We start from the raw sequence: 18,351 nt of genomic DNA, 5'->3' as shown, positions 1-18,351 counted from the left end.
AGTGTGAGACATTCATATTAGTAATTCTTTAATAACTGAAGAACAGTATGATGCCTTTTATGACAGAAAATAATTTATATTCATGCTTGCAATAAAGAACAGCCCAGTTATGCAATAAAATTTCACACACACATTCATTTATGCTAAATTATTTACTAATTGAGTAAAATGAATTTCTCAACAACTATTCTTTCAATTTGCTCGTGAATATAGATGTTTCGAGAGCAAGAGAGTAATTTACTCCTTTCTGTGCAAGGGTGAAGTCTAATTACCATGTATGACCCTATTTGACTTCATTTTGTGCCCATGATATGCACTATTGTTTTGAAAAGAGAGTGGTTTTTAGTAATGAAGCATACAAGGGACAAGGTATACTGATATATTATTGCAAAAATATGTAGTTTCCATAACAGATTCCTGCAAGAGTGTATCGAATGAACACCACTGATAATGTACATACATAATTCCATTCTGAGCGATTATAATTTTTTTGCCAGGGCCAATCTCTCTCCCCCCCCCCCCCCCCCCCAAAAAAAAAAAAAAAAAAAAAATTGCTGTAAGACAACTACACAAGGAAACAATCGAAGTAAGCTGCTCTGGTGGTATTCTTATGCATCGATGATGCATTTATGTGTAAGGCAAAAGTTGTGGAATGAAGTCTTTTTGTATCGTCTAGGATATACCAGGATGAATTAAATTTGGTATCCATGTACACACCCAGGAACTTAGCAGATAGTACATGCTGTATTTGTTGTTCATTACATTTTATGTTTATGTCCTCTTGTTCTTTCTGTCATATGGTACATAATGAGTTTTTTTGACATTCAGAGGGTGTCAATTGCAGCTAAACCAGTTTAGAATATCATCAAGTGCACTGTTAGCAGAGGTTCCCTGGTTTTTCTGTGCTGTTCTCCCATTAGGAGAGAAGTATTATCTGCAAAGAGAATGAATTTGCTCACTTTAGTAGAACAAAATGGGAGGTCATTTATAAATACAAGAAACAGAAAAGGTCTTAGCATCAAGCCAGTGCATTCAAAGGAAATTCCATTACTGTTAGTAGTTGCTATCTCCTGCTTCCTTTCTGTTAGATAACATTTAGATTCCATCTATGTGATGGTCTTCTTGTTCTCACTAATTGTAACTGAGACATGAGTTAAATTCATCTGACTTCGGCATGGTTAGTTTAATGCTGAAGGCATATCTCATTAACTCACTGAGCCTTTACAGCCAATTTTCTCTGCACTGCTAGAAAATTTCTATTGAAGGTATTAGCAACTTTCTGTGTTTTCTACTATATTTCCATGTTTTCTACTATATTTCCACCATGACTTATTTCTGTATCAGATGTGCATTCTATTTGTTTTTCTTGAAATCTACCCGGTTGATTGAATATTGCAGCATCTTTCGGGTGTGCATCCTGTACATTTTTCATTCCTGTTTTGATAATTCAGCCGACAACCTTTCAGCCATTCTCAAGACATGTCACATGCAAGATTTTTAAATCACTGTACGCAATACTGTGGAGTAATTGCATATGCATCAGAGATAATACTGTTGCCAAGCAATGAAGACTTAGAACAATATTTCCTTTGAAAGCACAGACTTGAAATGAGGGTTTTCCATGATTTGTTGAGCAAGTTGTCCGCTGTTTGTATTTCTACTTCTTTCTTGACCACTGAATCCCATAGAATGAAGCTGTGGCCAGTATCTTAACTTTCCCATAATCCATGGAATGGCAAGTTGAAATAAAATATTTGTCCATAGATTTATTTGGCTGTAGAAGGCAGTTGTGTCGCTCATGTTCAATGCAGTGTTCTTTTAGGGTGCATACTGTTTGTCCTATTACCACTGTTTGTCCTTTTACTACATTCACAAGGAATTTCATATATACCTGCCTTTCATAAAAGCAGATCATCCTTCACAAATAACAGAAGAGCTGCAGTGTGGGCTTGTGCAAGGAAAACCTCATCCACTCCTGCCAGGAAGAGTGAATAAACATTGCTGCTTAATGAGGGAATTGTTTCCCAACTCATTGATATAGCTGCACTGAATTGCAAGCCTAGTTTTATTATGAAAATTAAATTCTCTGTTTTTAATTCAAAATTCAGTTGGCTACACTTCACCCTTGGCTGTATGCATAAATTTCAGTTTTACTTATACTAGCTGGAGATTACTTGGTTTTGGCTTATCTTTGCAATGTGCAACAGTTGAACTATCATTCCCTGATTTTGGGATGTTCAGTTTATTTTTTTCTTCTTGAAGTTTTGTAAATTTCTTTCTTCATTGCACTGTCAAGGTAGAGCTTCAAGAAAAATTATCGTGAAATGGAACACACAAAATAACAATAAAGTAAAAATTCCTGAAGCAGGGAGTTCGATATGTAACTTTTTCACTTTTTTTTAAAAATATCTAAAACTGAGTTTTTACTGTTGGGTTTTCATGAAACTGTTGTTTAAATATTTTTTAAAGAAACCTCAAACTGTAGGAGCTAAGAGCTATTTTGTGAATTTTAACATGTGACATTTTTAATCTGCCATTCACAGCAGATAAAATTTGAAGAGGGTGGCCTCACTGTCAGTTTAATAAACACTACTTGTATGTGGAAAGTAACTTTTGATATGAGGCAACATTACAAGAAATCCAGGAAATGACTGCTATAGCACTTGTGATCAAATTTTTGACATTTGAAGTACCCACACCATATTCTCACTTCTCTTTACTTCCCACTTTTAGTAAGATTGACTATTGTTTGTAAATGCTTCAAACTATACCCCAGATGATACTGTTTTAATGGGCATTAGGGTGTGGCCTGAGGCATGTTTCTGTACCATTTTTGTGTGTGTCAGCGTTTTGTCTCATACATCTACATCGACAGAGTACTCCGCAATTCACAGTTATGTGCATGGCAGAGGGTTCATTGAACCACCTTTAAGCTACTTCTCTACCGTTTCACTCTTGAAAAGTGTGTGGGAAAAATGAACACTTAAAACTTTCAATGCAAGCTCTGTTTTCTCTTATTTTCAATTGATGATCTTTTCCCATGGAGGTGGGCACCAACAAAATATTTTCACACTCAGGGGAGAGAGTTGGTGGTTGAAATTTCATGAGAAGGTCTTGCTGCAGTGAAAATGTCTTTGTGTTAATGGCTGCCACTACAATTCGTGTATTACATCAAAGGCATTTTCCTTCATATCATGATAATACAAAACTTTTTTGATGTCCTCTGTCAGTCCTATCTGATGCAGATCCCACACTACACAGCAGTAATCCAGAAGAGGGCAGACAAACATAGTATAAGCAGTCTCTTTAGTAGACCTTTTACATTTTCTAAGTGTTCTGCAATAATCACACTCTTTGGTTTGCTTTCCCCACAACATTATCTATGTGATCGTTCCAATTTAAATTATTTGTAATTATCATCCCTAAGTATTTAGTTGAGTTTACAGTCTTCAGATTTGTGGGAGTTATTGTGTAACTGTAATTTAGTGGATCCCTTTTAGTGCTCATGTACATGACATCACACTTGTCATTATTTAGTGTCAATAGCCACTTTTGCACCATGCAGATATCTTGTCTGTTGTTGTTGTTGTGGTCTTCAGTCTCAAGACTGGTTTGATGCGACTCTCCATGCTATTTTATCCTGTGCAAGCTTCTTCATCTCCCAGTACCTACTGCAGCCTACATCCTTCTGAATCTGCTTAGTGTATTCATCTCTTGGTCTCCCTCTATGATTTTTACCCTCCACGCTGCCCTCCAGTACCAAATTGGTGATCCCTTGATGTCTCAGAACATGTCCTACCAACCGATCCCTTCTTCTAGTCAAGTTGTGCCACAAATTCCTCTTCTCCCCAGTTCTGTTCAATACCTCCTCATTAGTTAAGTGATCTACCCTTCTATTCTTCAGCATTCTTCTATAGCACCATATTTTGAAAGCTCCTATTCTTTTCTTGTCTACACTGTTTATTGTCCATGTTTCACTTCCATACATGGCTACATTCCATACAAATACTTTCAAAAAAGACTTCCTGACATATACTATACTCGATGTTCCCAAATTTCTCTTCTTCAGAATCACTGTCCTTCCCATCACCAGTCTACATTTATATCCTCTCTACTTTGACAGTCAACAGTTATTTTGCTCCCCAAATAGAAAATTCATCTATTACTTTAAGCGTCTCATTTCCTAATCTAATTCTGTCAATATCTCCTGATTTAATTTGATTACATTCCATTATAATCTTTTTGCTTTTGTTGATGTTCATCTTAGTGAAGATGCAATTACCTAAAATGATTTTTGCAAATACCAGCCAGAAATGCTGAACCCATAATATTATGCACGTGTCACGACTAATAATAATTTTTGATGGACTAGGACTTGAACCAAGATTTCCTTCTTTTCACAGGCAGACACCTTAACAGATAACCTATCCCAGCATTCCTCTAGGCCTAACTCAAATAATGGATTGACATCTTGATCAATAAACAGGGTTAGACATGGTGATATGCTCAGACAGACTAAGTTTAGGTGACTGCTCGTGAAAAGCAGGAATCTTTGTTTGAGTCTAGTCTGAAAGAGAATTTAGTTAATCATGGCATATTCATCATCTAAAAACCGACATCATGTTTGATGGCAGAAATACAGAAGTGTTAAAAAGCATAATTAACCAGGCAAAACAATTACATTCGAATAAGTAAACAACAGCGATGTCCCTGGTAATCAGAAATAATTTATATGAAGTATGTATATAATTGCTTTAGAAACATTAAGGTCATCCAGTCCTGACATATCTGTCAGAGACCTGGATAACGGAAGGAAGAAAGGGAACCAAAATAGAAGGTAATGAGATGACATTCTTGAGAAATAGTACTGGAGTGATCAAGGTGGAGGGATTAAGGAAAGAGGGGGATCAGGGAATTAGTGAAGGAGAAGCCGTTACAGGGTAGTATAGGGAATCAAGGCTTACATGGTACAGACATGTTAAACGAATGGTGGAGAAGAAAAATAACCAGAAAAACACATGAGATGAAAATAAAGGCAAAAAAAAAAAAAAAAAAAAACAACAACAACGAGGAAGACCAGGCGACAGGTGGCTGGAAGGAATTAAGAACTGTGTGGAAAAGAGAGGGGAAGACTAGATAAAGATGGAAACGGAGAAATGGTGGCAAGGCAGAGGATGGTGGAGAGGCTTCTGTTCCAGACAGACACAGTCGGTGGCTGGGAACTGTATGAGATGATAATGATGATGAAGGACATAAATAATTTAGGAGTAATGGTATCAACTCACTGAATAATAGTGGCATTGAGTCGTTAGCAGGCACGTAAACAAGATGAAAAATTGCTAGTTTTTGGATGAATCTTTTTTCAAGCTGGAGTGCGCGCGCACACACACACACACACACACACACACACACACACACACACACACACACACACACACACACACACCTGCTACATTGTCCTGGTATTGTGTATTCAGCTAGCAGGATGTAGCTGTATAGGTGTGTGTCGGGGGGGCTCTAACGTTCTGACACCTTAAAGTGTGAGTGTGGATCTGGGTTACATCGGCTTATTCCCCCAGACTATCTTCCACTCCTTTACGAGATGACTTACTTGGAATTTGCAGCCACTCTTCTTTACTGAATAGCCGGCTGCTGGAAACCCTCTTGACATCTTCTCCGTCGAGTAATGCTAGGTACAGGAACTTTTAGATTCTTTCTACTTATGGAATAAGTAGACACACAAACTTTACTTTTCCGCAACTAACGAAGTATTTGACCTCCTTACACAATAAAAATCTCACTTTACACATGAACATGTAACTTCCTGCAAGTCTTTCGTACACTCGGACGTTAGAAACAAATAGAGTTACAGTTAAAAGAAAGTTGGCTTGGATACCATGACCTTTCTTAACATGAATCATAAAATGAGTCTTGCCTCTAACAAGGTTGCATCAAGAATCTACAGGAGTACTTTTTCAACTGTTCTTGTTTTAATAACAATAGTCAGTGAAACAATAAGCACAGAGCTGCATATAAACTCCATGGTTCTTCCTTACACACTCACTAAAACATCTATGGATTGCTGACAGGTACTTGTCAATGCCGTCCGACTACCGCCTCTACTTTTTTCCCGCGACTGATTTTAAACCTGCACACACAAACATGTGATGCGCAGTAGGTAGGGTTCTACCATCCCACACTCATATCCAGAATATCGTATGTTCGAGGTGGTAGAAGGCTGAGTGGTTCTAGAATTTACACAGAAATTCTTTAATTTGATGTGGAACAGTTATAATTGCAGAATGGTCTCCATTATCATCTTACATGTATTATTTATTCAATGTGTGCTCTCTGAAGTTGAAACAGCAGAATTTCCATTGATGAGTTTTTACAATTTGACTGTGAGTTTGAGTGTGATGCAGTGGCTCCAAAGTTGTGTTTGTCAGTTTGAGAATCTTTTCCTCCCATGGTCAGCATTCCGCGCAATCAGGCACAGAAGAACTTACCTTAAAGATGGAAGACTATGTGAGTGTGTAGCAACAAATTATATCATATTTCATAGTCAGAGAACAATTTAAGATGAAGTGTGGTGCATGTATCGAGCTTTGAATCTAATCTTGGGATGCCATTGGTAGCCACCTATAAGACCTCACACAAAACTTTTCATTTCAGATTGTTGGCAGGTAATGTAAGATTACAAACTGCCTATTGGCTTCTGTCTCGGGTTCTTCGGCCGACGTTCATCCGAAGAACCCGAGACAGAAGCCAATAGGCAGTTTGTCAACAAGTGGCCACAAAAGCCTTAACAATTTTGTAATGTAAGATTATTTTTAATTGTCAGCTGTTAAGTTAGCTTGATCCTGCCTTCTACCTTTCCCTGTCTTGTGCTAATGTTTTCATCTTGTAATTTATTTTGCACATTTCAATTTTTGCCTCATCCTATTTTCCCTCTCTGCTCTTTCTTCCATTGTCAGGTTAACAGTTCCTGGATGCCGTAGCCCATGTCCTACTTACCTCTTCCCTTTTCAGGTAAGGATCTCCATAGATCCTTTTCTCTTGTATTATTTTGTGTACTTCTTTGTTTAGTATGTTATTTGTCCCCTTAATTTTTAACATTCTTTGGTAGCATTATATTTCAAATCCTTTCAGTGTCTTCTTCATGGGATTTCTGATGGTTCACATTTCACTTATGTAGCTCTTTGATTGAAGAAAGTGTTCTTTGCCTGGGCCAATCTACTCCTGATATATTGCTCACTTCATCTGTGTTGCATATTCTTGCTTCCTGGATACAATAATTCTTTTTCATCTTCAGCTACTGTGTTGTTCCCATCTTTGATTTTAAGTAATTTTTTATTCTCCTTCCTACTACTCTTCATTACCTATGTGTGCCCTTTATTTATCCTTAGATCTCATTGTAAGTCTGCTGTCCATTTCTTGGAACATGTCCTCCAAGTCTCCCTTCCCTCTGGCGAGAAGGGCTACATTGTCTGTGTTTTGGTACCTGTCTGTTCCCTGTTGCTGCACTTTTATTTGTTGTTTGAATTTTTTTCACCTTTATTTGTTGCTTCTTCAATATACAAGTTGAACAACAGAGGTGATAAGCTGCAACTCTTTGTCACACTCTTCTTATTTTGAACTTGTATTTCTAGACCTTCCACTTTTCTTACTGTTGGTGGGTTTTTGTAGATTATTTGTATATGTCTGCAGTCTAGCCCCTACTCTGATAAGGTATGTGATCACTTTATTTCACATTACACCAACAAAAGCTTTCCTGCCTTCCAGGTCAGTCTCATAACTGGCAATAAAATGCACCTGAATGAAATTTACTTGGAGAAAAAATGGCTCTCATGTGCCTGTATCTTCCATGATGGTGCTTACCCAAGAAAAGTAAATAGGGAAAGGAAAGTGTGGGCAGAAATGATGCACACTTACTTTTCTTAAAATTGGCTCATCATTACAGTCGTATTTGAAGACGGTATGAAAGTAACCAAAGATGAGCATTCTGTAGTGCTGTGTAGTTTAAGAAGCTTCTGAATAAAGAGTAATTCCTTGTGTTTGGTCTACGTGGGATATTGTTCCACCATGTCGATACATCTTCTCACAGAGCAGCCAAAGTACAGCCATCTCTTGGGAAGGGCTGTGAGCAAAACTTCAGTACTTTCCTTGCAGCCCATATCTGGGTCCACCCATTTTCTTTACCCTCCCAGGACTGGAAGGAATGATGTATTGAGTTTGTTTTCAGTCCTCAAAGTGAGCTGTATGTCCTATTCGGAATAATATCCCCAAAAGGCAATTTGTGGAGCCATGGGTGTGGGAAGGTGAAACAGTGCATGAAAAACTGTATTATTTATCATTATTACAAATCACATTCTATGCAAGAATTGAAAGCACAAAAATTAAGTTAATAATCTTAGAAAAAAAATGGAACTGTCATCTTGCAAAAAACGCACAAACCTGTGCACATTGAAGAGACAATCCAAACAGCAGAGTACTCATTAAGGCAGGAAATTTGGACTTAGACAAGAAGGCATAGAGTTTCATTCATGGAATATTGCATTCCTGGTTCATGGTTAATCACTCCATAATATACATCATCCCCATCTTCTCTGCCCAACTACAGATGGCATGAAATTTCTTGCTCTACTTTTGTAGGAATGTCAGGATCATTGACACCAACTCCTGTTAGCAGTTCAACAATGTTTTCTTTGAACAGGAAATTAATATTTTTTGAAAATGGTTCAGAGCTTTTTGTAAATTTGTTCTGCATTTACCAGGTTCTTACCACTCAATATTTCTATAGTTACTTTTTGGTAACATTTTAATTTCCATAACTGTGAGGTACTGGCCTCTTCTTGGTTGGTTTGTTGATACGGGGGAGGGGACCAAACAGTGAGGTCATCAGTCCCATCAGAATAGGGAAGGAAGCCGGCCATGCCCTTTCAAAGGAACCACCCCGGCATTTGCCTCAAGTGATTTAGGGAAATCACGGAAAACCTAAATCAGGATGGCCGGGCATGGTTATGAACCGTTGTCCTCCTGAATGTCGATTCAGTGTGCTAACTACTTTGCCACCTCACTTGGTGACCTCTTCTGCTGATCTGCTAAAGTGGTTTGCACTTTTCATATTCTATTCCACACAGACTTGCAGGCAAATGTGACAAAAAGGAATAAGCCACGTAGTGACACATTGGCGTCACGTCATGTACACAGCTGGAAGGTTCACCACAACAGTTCAACTTGCTGTGGACAAGAGGGTGGTTGTGGGGAAGAGAAGAATTCAGGTTACAGAAGAGGGTAGCATAGGAAAATTGTGGGATAAAGGGAAAAGGCAGATATTTAAGAAGTTGAAGCACATTGAATGAACCAGAAGTGCGAAAAGTTGGACTGAGGGTGGAAGAAAACTAGGTGTGAAAAAGTCGAAATTAGAGCAACATAAAGTTGAAGAACTGAAAGTAGTATTTCTCTCTGCATGATAATACTATGAAATTATCAGACAGAACTGCTGTCCAGTACTTAACTTCAGGAGAAGAAATATGGGTACTGCCAATAGGCACATATAAAAAAATACACGGCCCTATCCTAGCTTTTGGAACCAATAATTCCTTCTTCAGGAAGGATCTGTAGTTCTGAAAGTTGGGATAGTGTCATACATTTTTAAATGTGCCTATTAGCAGTACTCGTGTATCACTTCCTGAAGGTAAGGACTGAACAGCAGTTCCACCTAGTAATTTTATAATTGCTGGAGCTCATCCAAGATCATCCTTCAGACACTTATTTAAAGAGCTAGAGATGTTCACTGTAGCCTCACAAAATTATATATATATATATATATATATATATATATATATATATATATATATATATATATATATATATGAAATTTGTTATTAACAACCCGAACAAATTCAAAAGTAATAGCAGTGTACATGGCTACAACACTAGGAGAAAGGATGATCTTCACTACTCAAGGTTAAATCTAACTTTGGCTCAGAAGGGGGTAAATTATGCTGCCACAAAAGTCGTTGGTTACTTACCTAATAGCATCAAAAGTCTGACAGATAGCCATATAGCATTTAAAAATTAAGTGTCATGTAATATTTTGTGTAATGTAATATCTTGTATAGACACCTTTTATTAACCTGACACGTTCCACATCATTACGAAGTGCCATATTCATGATCTATGGAACAAGTACTAATCTAATCTAATCTGTAATCTTTGCTTTATGCCTGTATCAGCTTGTGAACTTGACATCAACAGTTATGGTTTCTGTTCTCTTGTTCTTGCATGAATCTAATTGTGATCAACCAGTTCCCCTAGATGTTAGTCTGTACGACATATTTATGTGAGTATATGCATAAATTACAATTTTCAAAAACTGATGAAAAAGAGAAGCATACAGTCAAATAACTGATGTGTAGCAGGGATGAGTAGTATATACAGCTGAAATGATGTACCTCAGGTGAATCTAAAAGAACCATGGCTGATTTCCTTGTGCATTTCCTTGTGCCATCTATAACAAGATGAACCACAGACTAATTGATAGGGACAGCAAAAATTACTTAATGGCCACTATTTCATAGGAATTGTATCCATCTGAATTGTTTTATCAGAGGTAGTTTGAAATAACTGTATGTTCTGCATATAAATATAAAACATGTAACCATTTCTCATGTTGAACATCATCTGGTAAAGACCAGTTTGGAAAGCTAATGTTTGTAAGAACCTGTTTGCAAAACAAAAAGTGCACAAATGCAAATACATATAAGTGCGCTCCACGATCTGCTGTTGTGCCAATTTTGGGCTGTCAAATGGTCTGTCTAAGGTGTACGGTATGTCACCGCGGTGGGACCTAGCATTTTATAACAAAGAAATGCACACATTTGTCTGTTAGTTAAAGCTCAAACGGTGGTATAATGCAGTCACTTTTAATGTGGCAGTTTGCTGGGGGATGCTTTGAACTGTGGTTGCATTGAATACCACTAGAGGTTGTGCCTGAACTATGTACTTAATGACACTGGGCTAACCTCAACAAGCAATTGCGCCATAGCTGTCCCCGAATGCTTTGTGTTGTGCGTTGCTTGTTGTTTTCTTTTATTATTTTGAAATAAGATGCAGCAACTAAGCCTTATCTATCACGAATTTCAACATGCAAAGAGATCGATGATCCCAGTGACGGTGTGCCAGTTCTGCAGTAGGCTCCTGCACTGCGAGAGAGAGAGAGTGAGAGAGAGAGAGAGAGAGAGAGAGAGAGAGAGAGAGAGAGAGAGAGTTGGGGCTTGTTTCCCTGAACTGCCTCTCCCCCCTCTGTCATTCAAAATTCTAGTTTGTTTATGCTCGTGGCCATCTGTCATTGTAGCCAGTACTGCTTACATTCTGCAGTACAGCGACTGGAAAACAAAATCTGTTAAGTTTTTTGACCCCGCTGTAATTCTTACCCGAACGTTAAAATACAGTTATCATACATATGATTCTACTTCTACACTAAATGCCTTGTCAGTTCTATCTGTAGCATTGTCAGACGTGGGCCCATGGCTGTGAATGCATTCAATTCACTGGTGGGAAAATGCTGCTGCTTTTCAACAGAAAATCGTTTTTGCTTAAATACAGCAAATCGAAGAAGACAGTGTCATTTCAGAAGAAAAAGTTGTTGAAGCTTTTGCAAAAGCAAATATTGCAGTCAAAAATTTCTCAATCAACACTTTTTTTTTAGCAGTTAGTTTCAAATAACTAAGGCTTTGTTTGTCTTCACTCATGTATCATTAAAAGATTTTAAGTAAGTGAATCTAATCATTAAGTAAAAGGTGGATTTCAACAAAAATAGATGTGAAGTTGGACCCTACCAATCGGTCTAGCTGTCATTGTTCAAAATGGAACCAAATCATCTGTCCTAATGCTTGTGAAACTTGACAACACCGAAATGAACGATGATAATATGGAAGCAGAACTATTAAATTCTGCTTTTCGAAACAGCTTCATTCAGGAAAATAACAATACAATTTCTACATTCAACCATTATGTGGGAGTTACAGTGACACACACACACACACACACACATCTCTAAACACAAAAGCACGTAATGTAAGACACAAATTTAAATGAAAAGATTTAATTTTGTTTGTCTGTGTAGTTAGTGATTAGTCATGGAATGTGTCCCATTCTGGAATCAGTTACATTCTAAACCATCTGGGAGTTTCTATGCAGAGTGATTTAAAGTGCAGTAACTATGTAAGTCTAGCTGTGGGGGAAGGCAGTTGCTAAATTGAGCTTTATTAGCAGAATCCTAAGGAAGTGTAATTCATGCATTAAACAGATTGCTTACAAAACCCTTGTTTAACAACTTTCTCCATATTGTTTGTGTCTGGGACCATTACCATGTTATATCAATGCATGAGCTAGAAAAGGTTCACAGAAGAGCTCCTTGGTTTGTCATGGATTTGGTTAGTCAGTATGTTGTTGTGGTTGGTTGGTTGGTTGGTTTGGGGAAGGAGACCAGACAGCGAGGTCATCGGTCTCATCGGATTAGGGAAGGATGGGGAAGGAAGTCGGCCGTGCCCTTTGAAAGGAACCATCCCGGCATTTGCCTGGAGCGATTTAGGGAAATCACGGAAAACCTAAATCAGGATGGCCAGACGCGGGATTGAACCGTCGTCCTCCCGAATGCGAGTCCAGTGTCTAACCACTGCGCCACCTCGCTCAGTATATGTTGTTGTGGTCTTCAGTCCTGAGACTGGTTTGATGCAGCTCTCCATGCTACTCTATCCTGTGCAAGCTTCTTCATCTCCCAGTACCTACTGCAACCTACATCCTTCTGAATCTGCTTAGTGTATTCATCTCTTGGTCTCCCTCTACGATTTTTACCCTCCACGCTGCCCTCCAATGCTAAATTTGTGATCCCTTGATGCCTCAAAACATGTCTACCAACCGATCCCTTCTTCTAGTCAAGTTGTGCCACAAACTTCTCTTCTCCCCAATCCTATTCAATACCTCCTCATTAGTTACGTGATCTACCCACCTTATCTTCAGCATTCTTCTGTAGCACCACATTTCGAAAGCTTCTATTCTCTTCTTGTCCAAACTGGTTATCGTCCATGTTTCACTTCCATACATGGCTACACTCCATACAAATACTTTCAGAAACGACTTCCTGACACTTAAATCTATACTCGATGTTAACAAATTTCTCTTCTTCAGAAACGATTTCCTTGCCATTGCCAGTCTACATTTTATATCCTCTCTACTTCGACCATCATCAGTTATTTTACTCCCTAAATAGCAAAACTGCTTTACTACTTTAAGTGTCTCATTTCCTAATCTAATTCCCTCAGCATCACCCGACTTAATTCGACTACATTCCATTATCCTCGTTTTGCTTGTGTTGATGTTCATCTTATATCCTCCTTTCAAGACACTGTCCATTCCGTTCAACTGCTCTTCCAAGTCCTTTGCTGTCTCTGACAGAATTACAATGTCATCGGCGAACCTCAAAGTTTTTACTTCTTCTCCGTGAATTTTAATACCTACTCCGAATTTTTCTTTTGTTTCCTTTACTGCTTGCTCAATATACAGATTGAATAACATCGGGGAGAGGCTACAACCCTGTCTCACTCCTTTCCCAACCACTGCTTCCCTTTCATGCCCCTCGACTCTTATAACTGCCATCTGGTTTCTGTACAAATTGTAAATAGCCTTTCGCTCCCTGTATTTTACCCCTGCCACCTTCAGAATTTGAAAGAGAGTATTCCAGTTACGTTGTCAAAAGCTTTCTCTAAGTCTACAAATGCTAGAAACGTAGGTTTGCCTTTTCTTAATCTTTCTTCTAAGATAAGTCGTAAGGGTAGTATTGCCTCACGTGTTCCAACATTTCTATGGAATCCAAACTGATCTTCCCCGAGGTCCACTTCTACCAGTTTTTCCATTCGTCTGTAAAGAATTCGCGTTAGTATTTTGCAGCTGTGACTTATTAAACTGATAGTTCGGTAATTTTCACATCTGTCAACACCTGCTTTCTTTGGGATTGGAATTATTATATTCTTCTTGAAGTCTGTGGGTATTTCGCCTGTCTCATACATCTTGCTCACCAGATGGTAGAGTTTTGTCATGACTGGCTCTCCCAAGGCCATCAGTAGTTCTAATGGAATGTTGTCTACTCCCGGGGCCTTGTTTCGACTCAGGTCTTTCAGTGCTCTGTGAAACTCTTCACGCAGTATCTTATCTCCCATTTATCTTCATCTACATCCTCTTCCATTTCCATAATATTGTCCTCAAGTACATTGCCCTTGTATAAACCTTCTATATAATCCTTCCACCTTTCTGCCTTCCCTTCTTTGCTTAGAACTGGGTTGCCATCTGAGCTCTTGATATTCATACAAGTGGTTCTCTTCTCTCCAAAGGTCTCTTTAATTTTCCTGTAGGCAGTATCTATCTTACTCCTAGTGAGACAAGCGTCTACATCCTTACATTTGTCCTCTAGCCATCCCTGCTTAGCCATTTTGCACTTCCTGTCAATCTCATTTTTGAGATGTTTGTATTCCTTTTTGCCTGCTTCATTTATTGCATTTTTATATTTTCTCCTTTCATCAATTAAATTCAATATTTCTTCTGTTACCCAAGGATTTCTATTAGCCCTCGTCTTTTTACCTACTTGATCCTCTGCTGCCTTCACTACTTCATCCCTCAGAGCTACCCATTCTTCTTCTACTGTATTTCTTTCCCCCATTCCTGTCAGTTGTTCCCTTATGCTCACCCTGAAACTCTCTACAACCTCTGGTTCTTTCAGTTTATCCAGGTCCCATCTCCTTAAATTCCCACCTTTTTGCAGTTTCTTCAGTTTCAATCTGCAGTTCATAACCAATAGATTGTGGTCAGAATCCACATCTGCCCCTGGAAATGTCTTACAATTATTTAAAACCTGGTTCCTAAATCTCTGTCTTACCATTATATAATCTATCTGATACCTTTTAGTATCTCCAGGATTCTTCCAGGTATACAACCTTGTTTTATGATTCTTGAACCAAGTGTTAGCTATGATTAAGTTAGCTCTGTGCAAAATTCTACAAGGCGGCTTCCTCTTTCATTTCTTCCCCCAATCCATATTCACCTACTATGTTTCCTTCTCCCCCTTTTCCTACTGACGAATTCCAGTCACCCATGACTATTAAATTTTCGTCTCCCTTCACTACCTGAATAATTTCTTTTATCTCGTCATACATTTCATCAATTTCTTCATCATCTGCAGAGCTAGTTGGTATATAAACTTGTACTACTGTAGTAGGCATGGGCTTTGTGTCTATCTTGGCCACAATAATGCGTTCACTATGCTGGTTGTAGTAGCTAACCCGCACTCCTATTTTTTTATTCATTATTAAACCTACACCTGCATTACCCCTATTTGATTTTGTATTTATAACCCTGTAATCACCTGACCAATATGAGAGTTGGAAATTATCAACAAACTGCTGCGGGATACAGTACAAGAAAGATGACATCCAGTGCAGAGAGTATTGCCCACAAAATACTAAATGGCTACGTTCCAAAATTTTAAGAAACATGGTACTTCCTCAAGTAATGACCATGATGCTAAAATTAGAGAACTTTGGGGCCATATAGGGGGATACCAAGCGTCCCCCTTTTTTTTTCCCCTCCAATGTATCATCTGATTGAGATATGCATGGGGGGGGGGGGGGGGGGGGGAGGCGCTTGTGACTAATATTCTAACTTCTTTTTTTGTAGTCCTGGACATCTTCATTCCATGGAAACAGAGATGAAAAGCTCTGAAGGTGCAGTTAAAAAAAAAAAAATTAAAGAGAAGGAGAATATGTATTCTGTCTATTGCTTGTAGTATTTTTCCCCATACAAGTTGTTTTAAAGTGTTTATTATTATTTTATTCAGATTGAGATCAGGCATTGATCTCAATTAGCCTTCTGCTGCTTTGAATACAACAGTATGAGACTACATAATCATTGCAGGATGTACGGCAACTGCTGAAGATGCATAGAGAAGAAATAACCTATTCTGTTTTGTTTGATTTTTCTAGGTGTGTATGGAACCATCAGTGGGTGAATTGTATATGAATAATAGAGAAGCCTTTGAAAATGTGGCCAGAGCATGGACTTGGCGTTATGCCATGCATGATGCCATTATACCTCACTAGATGCTCTTGGAAAGAGGATAGCACCATTGTGGTATACATGTGAGAGGATAATGAAGACCTGGAAATGTCTTTAGAGTACATCTTCGTAGAATGATATTCCAGTTGTTATAAGCTTTAGCAGATGTCAAGAGTTATGTTCAGCCCAAACGTCTGTAACAAATTTTGTATATTATACATATTGTATTATGAAAGCACTATATCAATAAAATTCCATGAACTCACCAATTGTTGACTCATTCATATATATTGGAAAGAATCATAATGGCTATTTGTAAATAACACATTGAAATAGATACCAAAGAAATGGAGGCACAATTATCGTTGGTGATACCAATGATGTCCCACTATTGTAAGATTCCTATCCTCACAGCTAATGCTCCTCGTAAGTAAGATTTATCCCATACTCTACACAAAGTTCCACCTTGAAAATCTCCTTTTCGAGGGAGAAGGGGGGGGGGGGGGGGAGGGCAGTGAGGCAAAATATGACAACTCAAAGAAGCAGCATATGTGGCCGTGTTCTGTGTGGAATGAACTGGGGTGTTTTCATGGAGCAAAAACAACCCCTGGAACAGCTTCTCGCAAGTCTTCCTCGATAGCCTCCCGTAACCTCTGGAGGACAATTTGGCATATGCTCTTGTAATCTGTTAGCACCTCACTGTGGCAGTTCCAAAAAATACTCAGCATCTCTGAGCCTGATGATGATGGGCATTCGTGTTTCTTGGCAGTGGTGGATCCACATGTCTCCACTGCTTGCTATGTTCCTTTGTCTCAGAGCCCTAGTGATACACACCTAGTACTGACTCATGACGATTAGGCTGCAAAAGAAATCATTTGAATTGACCTGAAACAGGCGCAACATTTCCATTGGTGCCTCAGTTCAGTGGGCGTTTTGAATAGGTGTGAGCAGTCACAGAACTCGGTTGTCAAGTTCAAACTGTCGCGCATGATGTTGAAAAAAGATCTGTGATTATTTTCGCTTTTTCCACTATCATCTCAACTGCAGTATGAAGGTCTGGAAACACCAGCACTTCCACTTCTCTTGAACATCCCAGTTCTTAACAGAGAAATGGTCTGCCACTTTGTTCATTTGTCATTCAGATTTATTACCTGCATCATCTAGCCACTGTGTTCTAAGGTGGTGCACTGCTGGTGTACACTTGCACCAATTCAGCATGAGTTGTTGCAGCACTGTTCCCTTTGAATGCAGGAATTGAATTACCCTGTTACTCCATATTGTCAACAGACTGTGCTATATTCTTTTGGCTCTTCTAGTGGTGTGCTACTACTCTCGGGAAACAGCCAATTCTTGTGAGTTCAAAACATAACAAAGGGAAAGTTATCAGACAGGAGATGCTAGTTGCTTAGGCACAACAGCAGCCAGTCTTCGGAGTGAGGTTACATAAAATGTTAAAGGCTCATAAACACATTGGGGAAAATACTGACCAAGGTGCCAGTGTGGTGGTGGTTGCATATAGTGATAACAGTATCAACTGTGAAAGCAAGAGTGATATGATTGCAACTAGGAGTTGGGGTAAGAGTCGGATAAAGGCAGAGAGTCTTTGGAAAGTGCACCTGCCTGCATGTCATGAAGAGCCTATTGTAGGCCTAAGACATGATTTAACAACAGACACCTCCTTCTGCTTCCACTCAGCCTCTGAAGAATAGTGCACAATTAGAGCCAATGAGATGGTAGGGCCCTTGACAACATGCCCTATCAGGGACTCATGGGAGCGAAGGGTAAAACTGAATAAATGACGGAAGCAGGATGCTCGATGAGGTCTATTGTAGTCAGATTAAGAAGTTGGTAATAGTATCAGCTGGGGTAGCCAAAGAGACTAGCCAGGCAGGGACAAGGAGAATTATCAACAGTAGTTGTAGTGCAGTTGATGGGATCCTAATTGTTTAGCTAGGGACCTCCCATGTAATTTTCTGTGGGTATAGGCTCAGTTAGTACTGACAGTTTCATTTTAATTAGACGGAACGGTGCTAGTTAGTCACCATCTCTGTGTAGAGATTTGGTCTTTTCCTTTAGAGCAAGTATATCAGTAGTTGATACTGTTTTCTGACTAAAGTCAGAAGTTGTAAAACATTCACAGTGTTTGTAATTTCAGTAGTTATTCCAAGCCTTACCTTTTCTAAACGGAATTTTAACAACATAGGTCAGGTCAAGACATACTCTCACTTAGACCAGCAGACT

General features: G+C 38.8%; 1 protein-coding gene across 1 annotated transcript in view; it reads left to right on the top strand.

Moving 5' to 3' along the window:
* The window catches only part of LOC126262492 (uncharacterized), a 93,079-nt gene extending 76,700 nt beyond the window's left edge, over positions 1 to 16,379 (top strand). Inside the window, exon 7 of the mRNA XM_049959157.1 lies at positions 16,038 to 16,379. Within this exon, the coding sequence (XP_049815114.1) occupies positions 16,038 to 16,154 (117 nt within the window). The 3' untranslated portion in view covers positions 16,155 to 16,379. The remainder of the gene's footprint in view (positions 1 to 16,037) is intronic.
* The last annotated feature ends 1,972 nt before the right edge of the window (positions 16,380 to 18,351 follow it).

Source organism: Schistocerca nitens, chromosome 6, assembly GCF_023898315.1.
Source record: "Schistocerca nitens isolate TAMUIC-IGC-003100 chromosome 6, iqSchNite1.1, whole genome shotgun sequence".
Taxonomy (NCBI): domain Eukaryota; kingdom Metazoa; phylum Arthropoda; class Insecta; order Orthoptera; family Acrididae; genus Schistocerca; species Schistocerca nitens.
The sequence above is the reverse complement of the archived record's forward strand: the minus strand, read 5'-3'. Positions and strand labels throughout refer to the sequence as shown.